General features: G+C 29.0%; 3 protein-coding genes across 3 annotated transcripts in view; 1 reads left to right on the plus strand and 2 right to left on the minus strand.

Moving 5' to 3' along the window:
* Positions 1-16,547, minus strand: part of LOC129916636 (electron transfer flavoprotein beta subunit lysine methyltransferase-like) — a 77,946-nt gene extending 61,399 nt beyond the window's left edge. Inside the window, exon 1 of the mRNA XM_055996717.1 lies at positions 16,514-16,547. The gene's annotated coding sequence lies outside the window, so the exon portion shown is untranslated. The remainder of the gene's footprint in view (positions 1-16,513) is intronic.
* On the minus strand, positions 1,500-2,903 carry LOC129916645 (growth arrest and DNA damage-inducible protein GADD45 alpha). Its single transcript, XM_055996735.1, has one exon. The coding sequence runs from the start codon at positions 2,443-2,445 to the stop codon at positions 1,966-1,968; it is 480 nt and encodes a 159-aa protein (XP_055852710.1). The 5' UTR covers positions 2,446-2,903; the 3' UTR covers positions 1,500-1,965.
* Positions 16,548-16,890: 343 nt separating the features above from the next.
* LOC129916635 (adenosine kinase) lies at positions 16,891-24,351 on the plus strand. The gene is made up of 3 exons (XM_055996701.1): positions 16,891-17,502; positions 17,827-17,982; positions 23,192-24,351. Exons 1-3 carry the CDS (start codon positions 17,231-17,233, stop codon positions 23,880-23,882), a joined length of 1,119 nt encoding a protein of 372 aa, XP_055852676.1. The 5' UTR covers positions 16,891-17,230; the 3' UTR covers positions 23,883-24,351.
* Positions 24,352-25,983: the final 1,632 nt, after the last annotated feature.

Here is a 25,983-nt window from a genome sequence, read left to right on the forward strand (position 1 = left end):
AAATATTACGTATACAAAGTTTAATCAAAATCGTTAGAGTCGTTTCCGAGAAATTCTTAATATCGTATTTTTTTGTATGGGAGGTATACGTTCTAAACGAGATATAAAAAAACAAAAAAAAAAAACAAATGCGGGACCCACTTTTTCGGAATTCTCCATCATCGTAATGTTGGTTTTGATTAAAACCTCAATTTTTTTTTCGACACGAAACCAATACTTGCCCTATAGAGCAAGTAAAAAAGGGAATTTTTATTTTGAAAACCAGGGAACCCTGGTACACTGTGGCGTATGCGTAACATTAAAAAAAACTAAGAAAGTCAATATAGAATTTCTACCGCTGATAAATTAGGTAATCGAATGTATTGATTTCTTAAAAATAATATTTTTTTTACATAATGGTCGTTTGAAATTGTACCTGTAGGATTAAAAGTAAAAAAAAAACGTTCGTTTTTTTTTTAACTAAGCATTATGACTTTAAATTTTTGATTTAGTAGGTACTGCCACAACCTTATGCTGTGAGATTTTTAAATAAATTGTAAGATAAATCAGCATTCAGTTAATTTTATTTTTTAGTTGTGCTTTTTTTTGTGTGTGTATTTTAATTTGCACTTTGACATATTAGGTCAAATTTCCCTGTTCCTCATTTGACGTTACCATATTCTAAAAACCATGAAACTATAAAATCAAGTAATATGTAAATATACAATATAATTCCAAAGTCCATCCAATTACTTGCATACGCTAATAATATTGAATTTTTTAATTTGATTAAATTGGCACACGACCAAATTTCTTATTTCCTCATTCAAATTTCAATTTAATTTATGTTGACTTTCATTTTTTATTTACATTCATAAATAAATAAATTCTCTGAAACAACACGACCTATTCCAAAACAAATTTCATTCATAATAAAATGCTGATTCATCTTTCTAATAATATTATTGGCACACGCTCGTCGTTAGTTAAAAGCCAGCCAAAAGCCGGCCGGTGTTTTATCCAGAGGGAACCACGAGGAGGTGACGATGCGATTTTATACCCTCCACTTTGTCCTACTCACCTAGAAAAAAAATCTAAAAAAAACAAAAACCAAACCAAAAAAAAAGCCAGAAAAGCTCTTTTTACTCAGTGAAAAACGACAAGAAAAACCTCATTCCAACAACAACGAAGAGAATTATAAATAAAAACAAAAGTTTTTTTTAATTTTTTTTCTTATTTATTGTTTTTTTTTTCAAATCATAAAATGTTCTTAAAGTCTAACACACTAGTTAGTTTACATATACATCATCTATGTTTACATATTTTTTGTTTTTTTTTCATTTTCAATAATTTCTTAATTAACTTTGTACAAATTTTCTTTTTGTTTATTTACAAAATTCACAAATTAATTTAAACATATTTTTTTGCCTCTTTTTGTGATAATTATGGTGTTAGAAAAAAAAAAAGATAAATTATTGCAATTTTTTAAACATTTTTGTTTCTTTCAAAAAAGTTATTCATGAATTTCACCATAATCTATATAAGCGCCACCTGCTGTCAATCTCTTTTAATCTTATAAAAGTCATTCTCCTTATAAAGTAGATACAAATGTAGGTTCGGTATCGGCTTCTTTTGTAGATACTCGTAAACTTATCGTTAACTTTGCTTAGAGATACTGGTATAAATTCTTCATTGTGTTAGTAGTAAATAAATTGTACGCCTCCCCCGACGTAACAAACACACACACACACCTTCGTCATTTTCATCTTCAAAGTAGCTTTAGGCTCCATCAAACGTCGGTAGATATATCCGTTCGTTTTAGATTGAACTTTTGTCTTAATTCAAATTTTAAGTTGCGTGTACCAAATTATTATAATTCACGTTTGCACACACAAACTTTCGAAGTTTTTCGTTTTTGGTTTCAATTTTTTCTGATTTTTTTTTTCCAAAAAATTTACAATTATTGCAATAACTTTCTTCCATCATTCACACGGTTGGCAATTTGACAATTGGTTGAGTTGGTGAATCCCAATAAGTTTCACAAAAGTCAACCAAAATATTCTCAGATTTGTTGAGATTCTCATTCTCCTTATCTGCCCAAGGCTTCTGAATCAAACAGCAGGATTCAACAATGGTTGTCCCTAAAATTCGGCTAAGTTTGGTAGCACAATCGACTTTGATGACATAGATATCATTCTCGTAACAAAAGGCTTCGAGTAAAACCTCATGCATGTGTGTTGCACTATCACCAGCTTTGGGTTGAGCCATCAAACAGATCAAAGATCCTTCAGGTTGTTTGGCAAGAATTTTTGTAGCAGCACTTAATCCAATTATGACACGAGACTCGTTGTCAGCTTTGAAGAGGGCGGTCTTGATGGTACGCCCAATATTGGGGTAGATCATATTGTTATCACCAGTGGCAGAAATTGGAGCCATGTTTTGAACAGTTGTTTCTTCCAAAACCATTTTTGTAGAGAGTTTTGTATTGAGAGTTAGAAAAGTTGGAGATTTCTGTTGCTTGTAGCAATCTTTTGTTAGAGGGATAGCCGTTTTATTGGTATCGAGTTTGAGGGTTTCAAATTTAGCACAAATGGTAGCCAGTTTACACAATGATTAACTTGGCTTTAATGTCTTTAAAAATGTTCTTTTTGTTCTTTTTTTTTAGAACTGTTTGTTTATCTTCACTTTTTTTGTTTATGTTTATCTTTATCACTGATAATCCGGTTTTTTTTTATATAAAAATTGTCTTTAATTTGATTTGATTTCACTTGCTATCTGAGAGCACGTAAAGTATCTGTGAGGTTGCTTCAATTTTGAATTTGTATTTCACAATGAATGTTAAAAGTCTGTAGTACAAGCTTATATAGGCACCAGTTTGGATGGTTCTCTTTATTGAAGACTGAAAAAAGCTTTATAAAATTCAATCGAAAGAGAGAATATAAATTCTTTGCGCCGAAGTAGAAATTCCCGCAGAACTGGTATCGCTTTGGATTTACCAAGAAAAAACCCCAGCATTGTTGATAAGGAAAGATTTTTTTTCAGCCAGAGAAGTGTGAGTTCCGAGAAATTTAAAAAGTTTTTTGGGGGTATTGTAGGGGAGAGGTGGGTTTTGGAGGTATATTTTTCGTTTTAATCTCTTTTGAATTGTATTTGTTTGTTTTAAAGAGAATATCTTTTTTTTGCTCTACTTGACTGTCAGTTAATTATAAGCTTCAATATTTTGTGATTAACTTGGGGAGATACCTCGAAAATATAGCTACATTTTGATGTTCATATAATGTATTTTAATTTCGATGGAATTTTATAAGCTAATAAATATGGGAATTCTTGATATTTTCTTGAATGAAATACAATTTACTATTAAGTGAGACGAGAAAAGTGTAAACATTTATGCGGAATAATAAAGATGCTGTATTATGAAAGTGTTATAGGGAAGTTCAAGAGGTCAGACAAATAGGTTTTATATTTTATTTATTTAAAACGTTTTACTTATTTATTGCGATCAATTGAGAATTTAATAACATATTATATTTGTGCCAAGTTTTAGGGGCATAACAATAACAAAAAACAAAAAGAGAATTTTATAATTTAGGTAAGTACATATTTCGTATCGATATAAACGTGTCTGATCGTGCAAAAGAAAATATAATTAGGAAATTGAGATATATTGGAGGCATGAATTATTATTATTTTAAGAGAGGTTATTGGCTTTTTGAGAAAAAAAAAATTTTAAAGCTTTTTGAGGGGTAAATTTTGAGATAATAGGTATAGGTAGGTAGGTACATTATTATAATTTAGGTAGATTTAATCACAAAAAAAAAAATTATAATAATGAATTTCACAATTTGTTTATTGAACTCTGCGGATATTCTTACAAGATCTTTGATAAAAATAAATAGTAATAGTCTTGGTGGTTTACATTTTTAGACAGAATTTGAGTAGAAATTAATAAGTAAGTAATTCTGCTTCTTATTATATTAGAATGAGTAGATAGAAAAAAGGATTTAAGCAATCTTCTTATTCCTAGAAGGCTTATCTTTTGTTAACATCATTCTATTCTCGAGGAAAGTATGTTGCACCTGGTATATCCACCAACTACTTCCCAGTCAAAGAAAACGATTTCACAACGATGTTTAACAGGTGTGTTTTTATTTTTTTTTTTTTTTTGTGTAAAAAAGGCAAACCTTATCAGATATTCAACATGCAATTATAAAGGTTTAGATAAAATTGGTCTGGAGTCGATGCCAATCTTAAGATAGGAAGTGTGCTTCTCCGACAATGGGGCACCGCCAATAGATAACAATGCTTATCTAAGCGTTTAGCGCTTTTAAAATTTGGAAACAAACCCTTATAGGTATTTAAACTTAGTTTATAATAAAACGTCAGAAATGGGGTCATAAACGAACTCCGGTAAAAACAGGAACATATTTGCAAGTTTTAATGGTGATAGTTTCTTGAGTATCTAAGTTCCTAACAAGTTTGTATATAGTTTTATTCAAAATTTAGAGCCGTTAAAAGACCAAACATCAGGACCACCTCTTTCGTACTTCCTTTTATAACTTGATTGTTGAAACTAATTGGTCAAGTTTGAACAAAATATAAATTAAAAATTTAAACAACAAAATAAATGCCTTAGGCCGAATGCATTCATTGTACATTACAAAGCAAAGTCGAGTTGCATTCAAAATTTTAAATTTCACTTTTAAATTGTTGTACTCAATTTAATGGAGTGTGAATAGATTTCGGTTATGAGAACCTATTTAACTGAAATGAGTTTCAAAGAAAACTCAGATATGTACATATTTCAAATATTTGATATTTGAAATTTGTTGAGAGCTAAAGGCAAAACTAAAAAAAATCGATAGAAATTTCCTTGTCTTAAAGGTGTCTTTTTAGTGCATTTAAATGCAACAAAATTTTGACTTAACCTTGCATTTTGAATAGGATATGGTTAATTGCTTTCATGTTAAAGAGAAATAAGTGTGAGTGTTGGACCTAGGATTGAAAGCCTTAATATTGCCGCCATCTTGAAAAAAGGGGTGTAAACGGTTTCTAACCGATATCCCCATAAAAAAATTGCTAGCACCTTTTTGTAGATAATTGATTCTTCCAAAATATTAAGCAGTCTAAACATTTTTTTTACATTAGTGACCTTACTCATAACTGAGAGGTCATAAAACTTTTCGTTTGGTATTTGGCCAACAGCTCTGCATGGGTTTTTTTTTAAGTTTTAGCTATGTATTCAAATTTTAATATTAAATTCGTTGTATACTTTTGAGTAAGGAAAATAAGTAGAATTCTTGCCTATCAGATCTAAACTGCTATGTAGATATTGTAGAAAAGCTAACTTTTGAATAGAATATTAAAAATTATAACCAGTTTTAAAAGTTTTGTAAATTAAAATCCACGATAAACATTGGACAAAATTGTATTTTAAGCAAATTAAGCAAGGAAACAAAATCTTTTAAATTATATTCCTAATAGTATCTTTCTAGAATTTTATAATACTCATTCAAAAGCTTTAAAATTCTGACAAACAAAAAATACACATTATTTAACAATAATTTGTCAACACAACCCTATAATACCTAGAAATTTTCAATGTAAAACATACATAAATAAGTTAAAGATCAATGAACGTTTTTCATTTACATATTTTCTTCTAAAAAATTGTTATTCATTTTATTTTATATTGAAAAGTCTAAAATTAAAAATTTGGCACCGTACCGAGAACAAGGTGGTGAACAACACTTGTTCTGAGGAAAACTCACGAGACTTTCTCTGATTCTCTGTTTTCTTTATAATTGACACATTTCTAATGATTGTTTGACACTATGCCAAAAATTAAAGCAGATGTTTTCTTCTAAGAAAAAATCATTTAAATTCAATATAATGGTAACAATTGAATAAAATACATTTATCTTGAAAAAAATGTGTCACTAATTTCCACGGATTTTTTTTCTATAGATTAAAGATCATTTAAATCTAAGAAAATTGAACAATAGGTAGATAAAACTAAAAAAAAATCATAAAGCCCATGCGAAAAAAATTTAACTTTCTTTTTAGCTCTAAAAGTCCATGACAGTCAAAACTGTTTTATCTAATACAATACAAAATCAAAGATAAATGTAAATAAACAACAGAAAATAAACAAAACTGTGGTTTCAATCCGTTTCAAACAATTTAAAAAAGTGTAGACTAACGTTTAAAAGATTAACACAATCATTTAGATTAATAATTTTTCTGATTATTTTCAATAAAAATCGTTTAAAATTTAATCAAAAATCATTCAAGGTGATCTGTTATCCAGATCAGGGTATTCACTTCTTTTTAGATCAGTCATTGTTTTGAATGTAAAATAATAAATAATGCAAAGATTTTTAAATATTCAAAGTTGATTTAATGTTGAAAAAATTAACATGAAAATTCTTCAAAACAAAATTGAAACAACGTAAGAAATTTTTTTATTTTTGTCGGACTTCAGCTTTTGTTGCATTTTATCACTCTAATTTTCAACAGTGAGATAGCACGTTGGTAAATCATTCGCCTAGTAACCCAAGAGTTGTAGGTTCGATCCCCAGCGGCTGCCCATTTTTTCTTTTTTTTTTTTTAAATTGATGCTTTTTTTTAAAGTTGAAACAGCTTTGATTTAAAGATGTTTTATAACGGTAAACCACTTTAAACTAACGATGTTCTACTTTGATTTTAAAATTTTCGTCTTCAACGCAAAATCATTCCGAAAAATAGTCGAATCAACGTTGTTTTCGTTGATTTTAAGTTGTTTTTTCCCTCAGTGTAGTTCTTAGCATTTAATCATTTTTCAATGTTTTGGCATAAATTGGCGGGGCATTCTGACAACAACAAATTTTAAAAATTATTAATGGCCAAAATGAGGTATGATTCATAGATGTAATTGGACACTTTACTAACAAACATTCTTTTGAGTCCCTTACCATCAAGAAAAGCAACAATTTTACAAAATAATAATCAAAGTAAAAAAACCTCATTTTCAAAACAAAAAAACCTTTTATAAAAACCCATGCAACCATGACCTTACTCAGCTTGGTAATTACACTCCATTCATATCCATACAGAAAATTTTATTTCTATTTGAACATTCCCACAGCAAAACTTGTGAATCAACATGCCATCGTTGAATGACCCATATCTATAGAAAAAATAAAACCCCATAAAATGCATAAAAACCTATTCATTTAAATGAGAATCCAAGCTCTCAGATTTCAAAGGCAATTCCAAAAAACACCCTCAACCGATGTGTATTCACTTTGAAAATTCCCGCATTTTCAGTGTTATCCGATACTGACCTACACATTATACGTTTGGTGCAATAACCGTAAAATAATTATTATTTTGCTTGACAAGTTGAAATAAAACAATAATAAAAAATTAGTTATGCATAAAAATTGAAAGCAAATTTCAAACTCAATAAAAGCTTTGTTTTTTCCCGCCACAAAAAAAATAAAAAAAACACGGTCAATCACCTGTCCCTAGCATGTTCCTCTAAGCAGGTGGGCATTTTTTCGTTTTGTTTACTTTTAGCTTTTTTTATGACCAATTATGCAGCAAATAGCACGTATCATTAAACGCATCGAACCGCCATAGATTCTAGCATGATTAAATGACGTGCCGTTGTTGGTGTCCCAATGTCAATTTAAAACATCATCCGATTGACAAGTGGAGTATAATATGACAAAGTAATGTCAGTTTAAATTACCGTAATATGTGACTTATGTTTGAACACCTGACTTTAAACCAATATTCCATTTCAAAGCATTGTGTTCCCTTTGTTATAGAAACATAGCCATTGTAACATTTAATTTTGCGTGGACAAAATGCTGACATTTCAGAAATTTTAATTCTCACACAATAAAATTGTTATTAGTCATTTTTTTTTTTGTTTTTCTATGAATTGTCAAATTTATACACCAACGCAAAATGTGACGTTTGTATGTTTCTTCTTTTTAAAAAAAATCTTAAGATTCATCTTTGACAACTTGTCGATTCTGCGAAAGTAGAAGACTTTGTGTCTTCTCCGAAATTTATCAATGAAAGATTTTTTTGATTTGAGTCAGTAAATCTTTTTCTTTTAATGAAAAAATACTACATAATTCCACTTAACAAAAATCATCAAAAGAGATATTTTTTCTTTAATTTTATTTTTGGGGATATTTTTTGTAGTTCTTTTTGTTTATATTTATTTTATTGCTATTGGAATATTTTCTTGGTTGATTTCAAATTTACTATCGGAATAATTTTATTATGAGAATTTAATTAAGTAATTTACATTCGTTTATCATCGCAAATAGGGGGATTCACATGCAGTGTGCATTTTGCATGCAAAAAGTTTACAAACTGCAATATTGGGTTAGTTGTATAATAATTTTAATGTGAATGGAAATTTGTTTGATATTTTAGCGGATTTTTGGTTGAATTTTTTTATGCAAATTTAAAGGTAACTTTGGAAAATATTTTTACAATTAAATCTCATGTCAAGTTGTTTAAGGGGCTTAACAAGATTAAATAATATTTGTTCGAGTTGGGAGATGGGCATTGTTTCATACTATTTTTGCTTTCCATCATGAATCTAGTAATTTTTTTTAACAATTTATTTTTCTACTATTTGTGGTGTGACTTTTATGTGGTTTCTCGAGTGATTTGGAGGATTTTTTTAATAAAATTTTTTAAGCGAATCCATATTTGCACAGTTTACACAGGTTTTGGATTAATATCTCGCAGGTTTTCGAGCGTAGTCTTGTTTCTATCTATATATATAAGGATTTGAAAAAATTGAAAAAAAAGGTAACGTATACGCCATAGTGAACATTCTTTGTTTTCAATTTGTACTTGCTTTTAAGGCCCAGTATTGATGATAGAGAAGTCAATAAAATTGTTTTTTTTTTTTGTCATGCTGTTCGCCACTCGGTCTGCGTGGATTTGCTACCATCTGAAAACATTTTCACAGCCACAAATGGATAAATTGATTGTTTTAAAATTTTGTCCAGGTGAATTTAAAAAAAAAAAATGATTTGAAATAAAAAATGTTTTTTTGAAAACGGGAAATTCAAATTGAAATTTAAAATTTATGTTTTAGATGTTTATAAGTCATTACTAAAAAAGGCATACCAACATTATTTTTAATAAACAGTGCCGTTGAAAAATGTTGGTCGAATATGTTATTACCCTTTTCGGACGCAGTTCTCGGAAATTATGAGAGCTATGGGTTTTTTTTGCACTAGGTAGCAAAATTCTAAGACCGCAATGCATACTTCAATGTTATAAGTGGAATATTCAAGTTCAAAAAGAACCAAAGTAATTGAGTGAACAAAAAAAATAAATGGGAAAAATCAATTCGGAGTACAAAGTCAATATTTTGTTCGCGCTTAAATTTGAAAACATGTATGTAACAATTTTAAAAGATTCAATTTTGTTCAAAATTTTGCATGGTATTTAAAAAGAAATATGGTGAGACCGAGACCACCATCAGAAAGAAAGGCTCAGAGGCTCGTTTTTTGGTGCTGTACAGTACAGTGTTCAGTCGATGGCAGTGTCTCAAGACGATAAATCGATCTGTCTCGAGCTTCAGGAAAAGTAAAAAGAAAGTTGTTTCTTCAAGATCAGTGTCACTCGTGAAAGCTAACAGCTTAGACTTTAAGCACTTAAGCCGACTGCTCAAGAGCATCATATTTAAAATCAAGATTGGAACAAAAAAAACTTGTTTTTTTTGTCAAGCCTGTTTTAAGCTTTAGTAAAACTTTTAGATTGAACAATATTTGGACGAAAATAATTTCGAAATTTTAAGTCGAAACCTTAAGAATTTACTTTTCAAAACCTGCTTCTAAATCAATGTCTACACGATGTGCAGCTATAGCAATGCAATACAAAAAAAAAAAACAAAAAGGCCAACAATAAAGCATTTTTTCTTTAAACATTAAAAATGCGGCATGTATTTTAAAATCCCATTTTTCCCTATAATCACTTTTTAAAAATTTTAATATACTTAAAATGTATCATGAAATGATTGAAACCGCAAAAGAACACAACAACGCATATGACAAAAATCGAAAACACACATGTTTTGAACGTCACTTTGTGTCAAATTTTATTCGGTATCCATGACAAAGACGTACAGACTCGCCTCCGACGCAAAAACGCACATACCAAAGCAACGGATGGCATCACAGAAATCACTTTCTTGAAATTTGTCATCATTATAGTGTTAATTTTGATTAAAATCTGAAAAATTGTTCTTAGATGCAAAGCTAAAAAAAGTTACGTATACGCCACAGTGAACGTTTTTTAGTCAGAACTCAGAATCTGTCTCAACATTTTGTGCATGATAGAAAACATTGTTACTAGCATAACGGTTTGCGTAGTGTTATATGAGTTCGACAGAACCACTTTCTCATTAAGAAAATCTTATAAAACAACTTATTTCCAGATAACCAAACTGTCGTTCGACTTAAATTGATTTACATGTGTTTCTCGTGTGGAATATACACTGCTTGCATTATAATTAATTAAAATATCAGCATTTTAAAACGTGATTGTGATTGTTTTTGTAGAATTATATTTCCAACAACAAAATTACCAGACGTTGTTGTATAGAAAAATAATATTATAATTAACGATCATAAACTTGCTATAATTCCAATTTTTTTCAATAAATACCCAATTCGTTGAATCAGACAAAAGTGAGCTTTGGCCATCAAACTTAGACGGAAACTTTGACGTAAGATAACTTTGATATCTTGAATAAATTATATTTATGAATGAATAAAGATATTTAATTTATGCTGGGAATTTTGACGCCATTAAAAGTATATAAACACAAGACAATTGGAGCTAGAGGGGAATGATTGTATTTTAAAGTTCATTGGGTTAAGTCCGCCATGAAAATTATATCATTCATGGAGTGCTTCTAATGATAGTTGTCATGTGTGCGTTGGGATGTGCTTGCTGATTGTGATGTCAAGGGTGTCAGACTTTAGTCACGGGAATTAAAAGTCTGCTGACCGATAAGATTACTTGTTCGTACTTCAAAAACTTGATCATGAGAGGTTTTGGGCGCGAGTTCGATGTGTTGCGTCATTCATTTAAATTAATTAATTTTTGTTTTAGATTATTATGATCTATAATATGGTAGCATCCGCAGCAACTTATTTAAATAAATCATTTAAATTTAGCGTGTCAAGTCTCGATCATATTGATAGCGAAAACCTTCAGCGTTACGGAAATAACGTGGGAAGTTCTACAAATTGTTCAAGCTTTGAGCTCCTAATAAATACGCTTTCCTTTTAGTGATGCATTAGACACCTGTATGCTCTCAAATAAAAATATTGCTTTCAGTCAAAGAAAGTATGTATTAAATAATACTTTCTTAATATTGTTGTCGAGTGTAATGAATCTAAGTAAACAATAACTGTTATCAGTTTTTTTTTTGTACAAAACGTGTTTTTATATCAGATTAATACACACACAATACAAAATCTATGTCAAACACATTTCAAATATGACTCAACACAAATGATGTGGTTGAATCAAATTACTATATTATGTACCTATAGTTTTTGAATGATTCACAAGAATCATAAATATCTTTTGGCCAAGGCTATTAAAAAAGTATTAAACAAATATTATTTGACTTATCAACTTATTTTGTTAATCATTCAGTGATAAAATATTATAAGGGTGATGGTATTTTTTTGGAAGATAATTTTAATAACTGACCATCTGTATCCAAAGAAACAAAAAAAAAATAACTTTCTACGAAAAAGCACGAGACTTCTTTAGTTTTGGTCTCTTTCTAAAGTCCAGACATTTATTTATTTTATGATAATTTATTTGCTTTACGTTTTTGACTCATTTGAATTTGGAAATTAACTAAGACAATTTTCATCACTTGACAAAAAAAAATATATTTGTATGCAAAAAATCAAATGAATCTACTCTCTTTAATAGAAATTTCGTTGGATAAGAGTGCGAAAGAGGTCATTTAATTTTGTACACTTTTTGAATTAAATTTAAAAAAATTGTGTTTTCTTAATTTTTAAATAAATCCAAAATAGTATGAAATAATTTTTTTTTTGACTAGATTTGAAAGCTTTTTGTATTTTTAAGAACTTTTACATGTATGTTGTATGTAAGCTGAAGATTTACTTCTTTAAGATCAACATTTAAAAAAAAAAAATAATAACTATCAATAATTTGCTAGATTTTGGCCCGTATGCATAAAAAATAGCAATATGAAATTAATAAGTATAACAGAGTTGGGTAATCGAATCGTTAATTACATTACATGTAATTACAGGGTAATTGCATTGTAATCGAATTACTTTCCCATTACAATGGAAATGTAATTCGAAATGCAATTACAATTAAATTACCGTGTAATTTTATTGTAATTACATTATGAAATTACAGAAGTAATTGCATTGTAATTAAATATTTTGGAATTTGAAAGTAATTATATTGTAATTGAAACTCTGAAATTAATTTCTAAATTAAATTAAACATTTTATTTTTGTCAAATGAAACAAAATCATTCAATAAATTAATTAATATTAGCTGTGTTTTATTATTCCCGTGATCCAGCTCAGATCATTTTATTTGTTAGCTATACAATAACAAAGCAAGATCCTGCTTTTTTTTGTAAGAGAAATGAAAACAATATGATTTGATCTGGATCACGAGAATAATAAGACACAGCTATTATCATATTACGCGAAAAGTTACAGTAAAATTACTGATAATTTATTATGTTGTACATCAGGAACAATGGCTTTGTAACTTGCTACATGCAACTTCCCACATGCAACACATGAAACTTGCCACATGCAACTTGCCACATGCAGCTTGCCACTTGCAACTTGCCACATGCAACTTGCCACATGCAACTTGCCACATGCAACTTGCCACATGCAACTTGCCACATGCAACTTGCCACATGCAACTTGCCACATGCAACTTGCCACATGCAACTTACCACATGAAACTTGCCACATGCAACTTGCTACATGGAACTTGCAACTTGCCACATACGGCTATATCTCGGAATTTTGAAAAAAATGAAAAATTTTTTTTTGATGCCCAAAGGTAGCGGGGACTCCAACCTACATTTGGGTACAACTCCTATCCCTGTAGGTGCACGCGATCTCAAACCGGGAGAACTTAAAGGTCAAACAAAAGTTAAGCCCGATTCTGAAAAAATAGGCATGATGCGGTGGTTTAAAATGGAAGATGATTTTTTAAAAATCTGACAATGTGCAAAGCGTAGGCCCATGACACAAGCTATCATTTGGCATCACTCCCAAAAATTGCTCTCAAGCGGTTAAGCTTCGCGGAGCGTTGAAAGGTACGGGGATTTTTCGAAAAAAAATTTTACCCCAACTTTCAAACGCAATTATCTCGGAATTTTGAACAAAATCCAAAAACCGGATTATACCACTATTGGGTAGCTGAGAATATAACCTTTCATATGGCACCACCCCCATGTCTCTAGGTCAAAGCGTTCAGCTCCCAGAAGCTTTTTCGCGCCCCAACTTCCAACGGCTATATATCGGAATTTTGAAGAAAAAAAATGAATACAAAATTTTTGATGTCCAAAGGTAGCGGGGACTCTAACCTACATTTGGGTACAACTCCCATCCATGTAGGTCCACCCTTTACATGTGGCATAGTTTTTCTTTGAAATGTTGAAGGTTTAGATTTTGGTTTTATTTTGTTTTTAAAATATAATTACTTTAAAATTACACTTTTAATTACAATGCAATTACTTTTGTAATTTCATCGTTTTAATTACAATAAAATTACACGGTAATTTAATTGTAATTGTATTTCGAATTACATTTCCATTGTAATGGGAAAGTAATTCGATTACAATGCAATTACTCCACTAGTAATTGCATTGTAATTAATTAGTAATTAATTACAAATGTAATGATTACTCCCCAACTCTGAGTATAAACTAGGTTTGATATATACAATATACAAAATTGTACAAAGAACTCATTTAAAATGGCCTTTGAATGACAGCATACTTTTTAAAGGATTTTTATGCTTTGATTCCGAATCCGAGGTCAAAATTTTCTGTTTCGTGTCGCTTGTATGGTTTTGTTCAAAAAATTCAAGTGCATAGAAACATTTTTCTTACTAAAACAATTTTTTAACGGTATCTGCCATAGAACAGTTTTTTTTTGTAAATTTTGAATTTCTCCTAAACGAATTTCAACGAAATTCAATACAAAAGCTTGAACATTTTTGTAATAGAAATCAAATTGAATACAATTTTGAATAATGCTAATTTTGGATTTTTCTATTTTTTTTTTAAATTTTGGTTTTAGATGTTTATTATTAGTGGAGTAACTAAATTAAAAATACTTTAAAGTCTATACCTAGATTAAAAATTGCCGGTGTTGCTGTTTTGATTTCTAAAATTTAATTGAAGATTTTTGTGAACAAAAACAAATATTTTTCAAAAAATTTTCTTAAATTTAATAAATTAATTGATGCCAAAAGATTGTCTAGGTAATTCAAGGAAAAAAAATATATGGGAGTGAGGGACAATCTTTCATCGTTCAAGCGATAGATGCAATTTTCTTATTAATTGACTTCAAACACCAAAAAAAAATATTTGAACACAACGGCAACACCAACAATATTTAAATTAATATTTTTAAATTAAAATTAAGTTCATTGAAGTAAGGGCTTTTGAAAGAATGGTAACTGAAATCAGATTTTTGAAAAAAAAAAAATTATTGAAAAAATTTTAACATGTCATTTTAAAACTTTTTCGTAATATAAAATGCATTTATTTCCAAATTTTTTTGGCCGCATTTATTATGATTTGAAATTATAAAAGGAAATGTCAATATGTATTACGGTTTTGAAAAAAAATTTAACTTATTTTTTTTTTTAAAGTTCAACATCTAAATATAAAATAATTTTTTTTAATCATTTAATAACCCTTACTGTTAAAAGTTAAATAGCAAACATTTAAAGTTCTTATTTACCAAAGTCTTTTAGAAAATTAATTATTTTAATGCAAAAATTCAATTTTTATAAAAAAAAAACATTGAAATTGAAGTAATTTTTAATTTTTTTTGTTTCAAAAGTGTGATATATATTACCTTCTCTGCTTCGAAATTCAACTGTTAATATTTATGGCCAAAAATTTTTTTGAAATAAATTCATATTTTATTAGAAAAATTTTGGAAATAAGTCATTTTAAATTTTTTTAATAACATTTTTTTTTTAAATTCTGAGTTTGAGGACTATTTTTTCAAAAACTCTTAATTAAATTAAGTGGATTGAAATTTGTGAGATAAGAATGAGCTTCTGGCTTTTTTAAAATTTATATTAAAATATTGTAGGTGTTGCCGTTGTTTTCAAAATATTTTTTTTATGTTTGAAGTCAGATTGTCAGAAAATTGCATTTATAGCTTAAACAATGGAAGATTGTCCCTTACTCCTTTATATTTTTTTTCCTTAGATTACCTCGAGAATTTTTTGCTATCATTTGTTTTATGAAATTTTAACAAAAATAAAAATGGTTTTGTTTAAAAAAATTTAATTTTAATTTAAAAAAAAATACGGCAACATCGGCATTTTTTAATCTATATAGACTTTAAAGTATTTTTAATTACCTACGTTTGAAAAAAAAAAATCGTCAAAATCAGAGCTGTTCGGCCGGGTTCCCTAATAATTTGCTTTAATTACTTTATTATATTAATTTCAACAAAATGGCATACCAACTTTGTGTTATATGTATATATTTTTTTTCAAAAAATTTATAATCATACAAAAATAGTTTTTTAACTATTAAAATTTTGTTTTCTAAAAATGTATCTTAATAAAAGAAAGAAATTTGAACTAAAAGAGATTATAGTAATCTTAACTCAATACGAATGTGAGAAAAATTCTTTAAAAAAAATATGTTATTTAAGTGTAAATGATTATTTTTATCATATAGGTAGTCACTACGGCGAATACGTAACATATTTTTTTTTTGTTATTTCGATATTAAGTTCTTATGGACAGGTTTCGGATGGCAATAAAAACAAAACTCTTGAAAACAACTAAACATGACATTGAAATGGTATACATATATTTACTTGTCTGTTAGTTCTCGATTTTTACGGTAGCGTCAGCATTGTTTATCACAAAATTCATTAAAAAATTTAAAAAGGTTTGGAAACTGTTAAAAAGTGTACTCACTTATTAAAGCAAGAATAGTACATTTTTTCCTGGTAAAAATTTGCTGTTTATTTGATAACTTAACTTACTATGTCAATTATATTTTGTATTCATTTTTATTTAATAAATTAATAAAATTAATAAACTTTAATATATTAAGAGACGGTTTGTACTTTGTAATGTTAAATTTTTTTTTGAAAAATAATGAAAAAAAATTGTTGCTTAGTTTGGAAAAGTTGTATGGCAACCCTAAACGCAAAAAGCAATAATAATGAATTGACATGTAGTATCAAAGCAATTGAAGTAAGTCTTCTAAACTTACCTATTTAAAACAATATTAGTTCTGTCATAATATATAATAATAATAAACTTAACATTAATTTATTATAACTTTACACTTAAAATCTCTGCAAAAACTTTTATCAACAACTTATTCTGTTTATACTTCAGGCCTTCTATAATAAAAAAAAACACTTGACAGATATCAGCTGTCAAAAAGTGCGCCTAAAAGCTAACACAAACAATATAACTGTAATTTAATTACTACCGCCATCTATATTATCAAAAATAAATTACAATTCATAACAAACCGAATTGGAAACTCTCCAATTGTGTATCTATGCCTCATAACCTTTAAATTTTGGAAACTTTTTCCACTTTACTGACTACGATGGGTTTGTTGATGGGGCAGCCACACACCAGCCACGGAAGCACCAGCCCCCTTCCTTTATCATGAACACAAAACAAACTATATTCATTCATTTTGCCTGACTTAAAGCCATGCCACTACTATCGTTGCCCTACAGTGCAATTCCAAACAATGCACGCGACGGTTATAGCATTGAGTGTTGCTCTTATTCAAGTTCGAAACATTTTTAATAGATAAACAAAAAGTCTAGAAAACATATCGACTTTTTCAGAGATTTGACGGCAACAAAAAAAAAAAAAGCTCATCAAGTTTATAATTGTTGTCTCTTTTATTTTTGGGTGTATTTTTGCTCATAAAAACTCTTAAATAAAAAAACTAGATATACAACTAATGTCCGGAATGGGTTGTCGTTGTGTAACAATTCGCGAAGAATTTGCCACACGTATGTCGTCGCCCTCAAAGATCAGAAGTAGCAGCGCTAGCCGCCGCAGCGGCAGCAGCAGCCGTACGCCAAAGGTTATCGCGTTCGGTAATGTTTTATTGGATGCAACGGTCCAGCTTAATGATCTGGATATTCTTAAACGTTATAAATTGTCGTTGGATGCAAAAGGCGAAATCGATATCGGAACTTTGACAAAAATATCGGAGGAAATTTGTGGCAGGTATGACGAACGTTTGTCGTGATGGTGGTGGTGGTTTTTGTGGCTTTTGGGTTTGGTTGGTTGTGCTTCGATGAACAAGACAGCGAAATAGAGGAACCCAACGAAATAACAACAACAACAAAAAAGTCATAGAAACACTTGCTCTATCAGAACTTTAAACTGTCAGTTCTTTGTTGTTGTTGTTTCTATAAAGGGGCTACTTTACTGTGGGTACTTTTGTAGACCTGCCTAAATCGCTCCACATTTTCATGTGGAAATAACAACCAGAGAGAGGATGTTTGAATGATTATTTTTGTAAATTCGTTTTTTATTGTTCTTTTTTAGCTTGATGGCACCAGTGAACTGTGGTGGTTCCGCTCTTAACACAACACGCATATTAAAACAGCTAGGGACTGAGTGCTTATTCTTTGGGGCCGTTGGCGGAGATCCACTGGCGGACTTACTCAAGGGTATCCTCAATAAGACGGGTGTACGTACCAGGTGGGTGTTTTTTTTTTTATGTTAATGATGAAAAAGGTGATTTTGTAATTCGTAAGAAATTAGTTAATTTATATTTGCTTCATCACGAAAGAAAAATGGTAGATTAGGAATGATATCGTGAAAATGGACAGGAAACCCGGTTTGTTCTTTTGTCTTTAATGGGTTTAGGCTTTTTTTTTTTTGTAGTTCTTGGTCATTTTTGACCCACATTCTGTTGGTTTATTTTGTCGGTCTCACAGTTCATTAATCAAAAGTTCCCCCTTTTTTTTGTTGTAGATTCACCCGGAAGAATTAAGAATCAACAAGTCTTGTTCGGTATGAATATCTTCTTAATAGAAATTTATTTCTTTGAGAGAACTCATCTCGATCCAGATATAAATATGAAATTCTATCTCTTTCCATACTTCACTGATCACTTAGCACGGATGCAATATCATCTTCAAGCACAATGAACAAAGTGATCGCAATTTTTTTTGTTTTTGTTTTGTTTTTTTTTTTTGTCTCTATATGATGATGGCATTTGCTTTTTTTTATTTTTGTATCTCGGTAAACCATTTGGCAAGTCTAATTTATGATAATAGAAGTAATGATTCATATCTTTCTCGTTTGTTGATAGTTTGTTAATCAAGACTAGAGTAACACCAGGCTATAATTATTATTTTTTTTGTAATGCATTCAAAGGGTTTCATTACTGTTATTGTTGACATAATAATAATTGGGATGTGGAACAGAAAAAAATAATAAAAAAAAAACAAATAAATTAAGTGGCGCATAACGATTCTTGATATTTTTTAACAAAATCTTATCTTTATTGGTTAATAAATTATTTATTTCTTCAATTAAGCCAATCAGCAATTCACTTGAGATAAATCTATCTGCAAATCTTTAAAGAACAGAAGATTAAAGATAAAAGCTGCAGATTAATCAATTAATTTATTTAAAAAAAAAATATTGTTCTTTGGGTTCTTAAATTATTATATTTATGTAATCTTGATGAGAATTTGCGATTCAAATTTTTTGCTCGTTCTTGTGGCTTTTCCCTGTTCTTGTAAACTGCTTTAAAACTACATTTTAATGTATTTTAAAAGATTGCATAATGGTTAAAAAAAAACTTTGATAAAAAGATACAAGCCATGAAAAGAGGAAAATTATTATGCGAAAAAATCATAGAGGAAGCGGTTATAAGTCGAAATTTTGTTAACATTTTTCTAAAAACAAAACACTCCAAGAACTTGATTTTAAACTAAATTTAGTGAATTAAAGCGCAGGTATAATTATTGTATTTTTTTAAATAATTTAAGGATAAGGATTTTATTTACTTAAACAAAATTATATTTTCATAAAATGAAATATATGTCATTCCAACACAGTCATAAAGTATCAAAACTGTATTAACTTAACTCGCAGATGGTACGCTCTTTTTAATATTTTAAATTAAATTATAGGTATAGAATATTAATTCATTTTTTTACAAATCGATAGCTGAGAACTGTAGTATTGACAAAATATCTCTCAAGATTCTTAAAGCTGATTTTTAGATAAAATGGTTATATGGATTTTATAAATGAACAAATTAGGGCATTTCATCGTTAAATAGGCATTAGTTTTTATATTATACCTACACTGAAAAAATCATATCAATTTTTTTTTGAAAAGAACAAAAATACTACAAAAACTTTGCATAACTCGTTATAATCGAGTTGAAAAATATATTTAACATTCGCTGTGAAGTCCTTATTCATAGAGTCCTTTTTGCCAATTTATCGAAAGTGCCAAAAAATCATGAAATATCGACAGGGTCTAACTGCAATTTTTCCATTGCTGAGAACGAATAGGATATACAATTTATAACCTAAATTTGATCAAAATTTTTTTAAGAACACATATACAAACCAATCAAAGGCAGGAGAGGCTCGATTTCCATCCCATTGCCCAAATGTTCCGTTTTGGCACTCGTTGGGCTCTTAGAGGGATAAAAAAAGGTCTTTGTTGTTTGGTAAGAACCTTTCAGTTTTACACCAGCAATTTTATCTAACATGCTCACAACATTTAAAAAAGCTATTAAGTAAAAACTCGCAAATGTTTTTTTTTTATTTTTTTGTTGAATACTTTTTCTAAATATTTTATTCTAAAATTTTCAAAAGGGACCATATCGATAAAAAATTAAATTTTCTACAAAATGTTTCCAGTGCAAGAGTTTCACATTCACAAAAATTTGAAAATAATCAGGCATTTTTCAATATTTTTCTAGCTAAGAAATTTTGATTTAAAATTGACTTGAAGTTGGTTTGATACCATATTATAGGTGCAAATTCGTCCTTCGGAAAAACTAGGGTCGAAAAGTTTGGCATCGATCTACATGCATTATAGAGGAAAAAATCACATATTAATTGATAAATATTTATAATAACGAAGAAAAAAATGAAAAAAATAATAAAAAAAAGTCATGTGTGCAATTCACACGTGGTAGAAGTGAAACCTTAAAAAAAATTTTCTTGCAAAAAAAAGAAAAAATCTACCTATTTTTATTCTATCTCCTTTAAATACATGTTTTTTTTTATGACAACCTATATTAATTTTATATCATCTGAAAGCTTATTGTTTCAGTTCAAAATATTTATATCGTACATGTCTATACAACATCTACAAAAAGAGCTTATTTTTTTCAAACCAAATCACTTTTCATCAAAGCAAAAAAATCAATTTTTTTCTCTTTTCACATCATTAAATATATTTTTTTTAAATGACAACCTATAGTAAATTTTATATCATCTGAAAGGTTATTTCACCTTTTATATGACGTATGAATCATATTTCTACCATGCCTAGAAAAAAAAATAAGAATTTTTTAAAGCCAACTACTATGTCGAAATTTCAAGCTGAGATTACGCTACTTCCTACACTGGTCATCGTCAACAAATCTCCACAGGTGTTTTGAGGTATGTTTCAAGTTTTTCAATTTAAGATTGTGTAACTTGTAGAGCTCGTACAGTTAATTGTGATATATCAAATGTTATCAGCATGCGTATGAAAGTTAAATCAAATTTGTATGTGCACTAGATCAAAAGATATAACGTGTGTAGAAAAAGAACATCTTTTTACCGTTATCTCAGAATTTTGAATATGAAATTAATTGAAATTTTGTACATTTATAGTTTATTTAATTACCTATCTACAGTACAAATTTCATTCATCTATCTATTAAAACAAAAGTTATAACAAGTTGAATGTTCGTGTCGCGTTTTCGTTTCATTTTGTTTCAAATCACTACGATACTAAAGAAGTTTTCACTTCAAAAATTATTAAAATTATTTTTATTTTAAGTGGAGCGATTGAATATAATTCAATTTATAAGTTCAAGTGACCTAACAACAGATCTAACTGATTAGCCCACTGTCGTACCTGGGCGAAACGCTTTATAAATTTTTGGAATTGAGTTCACTTGAACTTATAAATCGATAAATATTTATATTCTATATTTGAACTAAGAAATAAAGAAAAATGAAGAAATTGAAGTGGAATAAATTTATAGAAACAGAACTTTTTAAGCTATCTTGCATGAGTTGAAACTTTTAAAAATACTTGTTTCAGGCTTCGAAAATCCTTTGCAAATACAGATGGAGTTTGAATTTTTAAATTCAGAGTATTTTTCATAAAATCTACGATTTTTTAAAGAATAGTTTGCCTTTTTACATCTTTTAGTTGCATTACAGATTCATTAACCATATTTAATCTAATGAGCTATGAAAAAGCGGTTTAAGTAGAATTTTTATTGGAAAAAACAGCCCTACCGTTTCCCTCACTTTAATAATTCTTTTCCCTGATAAAGTTTTGTCGAATGTTCAGTAGGTCAGAAAAAATAATTCACGAATTTTTATGTTTGGAACCGATGCGTGATTGTACCCCTTTAGTAAGCTCAAATTCCCCAAAATTCCCCTGTTTATTAGATTTTTATGAATTTTAACATTTATTAGGATTTCGTGTTGCAGAATCTTCAAATTTTAACACTTTAATTTAATACATATGAGAGTTTTTCCATTCCACCGCACACAATATAACGTCGATTATCCACCAAGTTAATGCAAACAAATTATTTATTTTAATACCAAAAATGAGACAACGTAGACATTTAGAAAAAAAAATTTCAATATGAAAAAAATGTTTGTCTGTTTTTTTTTATGACCTGAACTTATAAAGGTGTTGCTTTTTTTTGTGATTTTTATTTTCTTAGAACCAAATTTGAATAATTTATTCTTATCACATTATAAAAAAAAAACCATTAAGAAACAACGAACCAAGATAAGATTAAAACCATGTCAATTTAGAGTCTTTATGTTAAATAAATTTGATTATCGGGGGAAAGAATGCTATTCGAAAATTCTATTTTGAGCAAAATATGTAAATTTCAAAAAAAAAAATCACTAACCATAAAAACTCATTATATCAGTAAAGGAAACACTTGCATTTTTAGCACCAACGAGTATTTACTTCTCTGTTCAATTAAAGAAGAAACTTTTCAAAAATTTTATGAAATCATCTTCTTCAGAAATGATAACTAGAATAAAATACCCAAGGGGTCATAATATACCAAAAACAGGTCAATAGCCCATCAAAAGTTTTCTATATTTATAAATTAAAAATCATATTTTTGTACCATGTGGCTAAAAATAACTTAGGTACGTGGGGGATATTTCATCTCGGGGAATTTTTTAGCGGGGACAGCATTTCCAACCCCAATAAAACATCGATAGAATGAACGACGTGTGACCAATCATTCCCACAATTAATAAATATCTCCTCGCTTACTATTACTCTTCTTCACTTTTAAAAAATACCCATCATTGCTAAATAGTTAAGGAATTTCAAAATAAAATTGAAAGTTACCCCCCAAATGAAAGACTTAGACCTAGAGAGCCAACTTGTTTGCATGAAATAACAAAAAATCAACAGAGCGAGACGAAACGAATTAAAGTCTTACCTTTTCAATTCAATGCTGTGCTGCTTGTTAGTTCGGATAAATATGAATCTTTTATATTTTGAATGTTAATTTGCAAATAATTAACACTACGTAGGTTTTAGATAGTAAAATCTGTATGAAAAATTTGGGTTTTCATGGAAATCCCTAAAGATAGGGAAAGTGAAGCTTTGAGATGAGTGGACTTGACTTTGATGTGATTTTTAACCAAAATATTTGTATTTTTCATTTCAGTTTGGAAGTAATTCCCGATGATTCAACCGGTCAATGTGTTTGCTTTGTGTACGGACGAAAAAATGCCCTCTACGCTAATGTTGGAGCATCATCGAAATTCAGCCTGGAATACCTCAAACATGCCGAAGTACAAGAAAACCTAATGCGCAAAAGTAAAAAGCGTCAAATTTTCTACATTGAAGGTTTTTTCCTGCCTCAAAAAACCGACGTAGTCCGTCACATAGTCCGTAACTATCTCGGAGAGCAAAAAATCCTAGTTCTCAATCTCAGCGCACCTTACATTATCGAAGAGAATTTTGACATAATGACGTTCCTAGTGCACAGTGCTCATGTTGTATTTGGTAATCGTGAAGAATTTACAACCTTGAGCAAGAAATGTGGCTTCCGCACAATCGAAGACTTTTCCAAACAAGAACTGACTCAAAAACCATCGACAGTGTTTGTGATAACAAATGATAAACAAAATGTCTTGCTCATACGAAATAATGGAACGCGAGAAGCTCCCATGGTTGTGTTCGATTCGTTTGCAGTGCCAATGGTTAAGGTTGTTGATTCGACTGGCGCTGGAGATTCATTTGTAGCTGGATTTCTGCATTCGTATTTGAAAGGATGTCCTTTAACCAAATGTATTCAACATGCAACGGCGGTAGCTAGTTTAGTTGTTCAACAAGTAGGATGTAATTTACCTTAGAAATTAGAGAGTTTAAGAACTGCACATCATTTAAAGTTTTAGTACAAAATTCTCAAATTGTTGTTTTCGAGAGATTTTTTTTAAAGATTGAAATATTTAGGTTCAAAAATTAGATTTAAAATGTAGCTCGAAACATAGCCCCCCCCCCCCCCCCTTATTGTTAAATTTTATGAATTTCTTATCCCCACCTTGATTGTGTTTAAGGTTTAATTTTTGTTACTAATTTTTTAGGTATAAGTTGCTTCAATTTTTTTTCAATATTCCTAAAAAACTTATTTAACTTTCTACCAAATATTAAAGCGTTCAGCGTATTCCTTTTTTACTTTATCATTGAAAAATTAAGTTGATCCTTAAACGCAGTCGAATAACTTCTCTAAAATTTCATCATAATTCACGATAAGGGAAAGATTTATTGAAATCGTTCTTGAAAATTTAGTTTAATTTATTTGCACCATTTTTTTTATGAATATTATGTATTTTTTTTAATTAATTTATTTTTTAAATAATTTAAAAACTAATATAAGAAAAGTCTTTAATGATAGAGAACTTATTATTAATAAAAATTTTGTATTCAGATTGAGAGAATAAACAAATAATAAAATAGTTCTGTGGTTTTAATGCATTTAAAATGAAAGAAAATAAAAAATAAAGAGATTGGAAATTAAAGCGCAATTTTGTAAGCGTTTGGTTTAGAATTTTTAACAAAATCAAAGTAGAGACCAGCGTTGCCGCGAAGAAAAAAGCAGATAGGGCCATTTCGAAAATTTCGAGGGCCATTTGACAAAAGTGTGGGCCAAATATTTTACTAACAAATTTTTCCTTAAAACATAAAATTGCAATTTATTAAAAATTGTATTTATTCTTTTTTATTTGTTTGATGCATTAATGTTTTCATAAACATTTAACAGGCTTTTAAAATTTTTAAATAACGTTTTTTATATGGGACAAACGTCATTTTAGGATTAAAAGCCTGATAAATATTTTAAAGGGCTTTATTGGCCACAAATTTGTTAAATCTTTTTAGTTTGCAAAAGAAATTTAAAAAAATCATGTGTGCAATTCACACGTGGTAGAAGTGAAACCTTAAAAAATAATTTTTCTTTCCTAAGGAATAAACCCATATTTAAATTTTTACAATGCGCAAAAATTATAAAAATAATCTTTATTTTTCTTCTAACACCATTAAATCCATTTTTTTTAAATTACAACCTATAACAAATTTTATATCAAATGAAAGCTTATTATTTCACCTTTTATATGACGCTTCAATCATATTTCTACTATGCCTACAAAAAAAGGAAGAATTTTTAAAAGCCAACCATGTCGAAATTTCAAACTGAGATTACGGTATTTCCTGGTGGCTGGTCATCGGCAACAAATCTCCATAGGTATTTTCAGGTATTTTTCAAATTTATCAATTTAAGATTGTGTAACTTTTAGAGCACGTACAGTTATGTTTGATATATCAAATGAAAGGTAATATTATCAGCAAGCGAATTAAACTTAAATCAAATTTGTTTGTCCTCTAGATCAAAAGTTATAACGTGTTTAGAAGAAAAAACATCTTTTCACCGTTATCTCAGGATTTTGAATATCAAATTAATTGTAATTTTGTAAAATTATAGTTTATTGCATTACCAGTATAAATTTCATTCATTTATCTATAGAAACAAAAAAGTTATAATGAATTGATTTTTCCTGTCGCTTTTTCGTTTCATCTAGTTTCAAATCACTACGATACTAAAGAAGTTATCACTTCAAAAAATCACAGATGTACATTTTAAACTTTTAATTCACAGACATCTTTTAGCTTTGAGCCACTTATTAAAAATATGTAAATAAAAAGAATCAAATTACTAAACGAGATAAATTAATGAATTCATTATATGTACATAGGTACATATACCTAGCAGTGGCGTATTGAAGGGGGGGGCTCAGGGGGCTCAAGCCCCCCCCAAGCCTTCAAGATCATGTTATTATTTAACTGATTTCATCATAATGTACATCATTAACTGAAATTTGTTAGTAAATCTTAGAGATTTAGAGGCAGCACAGATGCTCGAGCCCCCTCCAAATTCTGAAACGGTTGTTGGTTTTTGTT

Source organism: Episyrphus balteatus, chromosome 1 (assembly GCF_945859705.1).
Source record: "Episyrphus balteatus chromosome 1, idEpiBalt1.1, whole genome shotgun sequence".
Lineage (NCBI taxonomy): Eukaryota > Metazoa > Arthropoda > Insecta > Diptera > Syrphidae > Episyrphus > Episyrphus balteatus.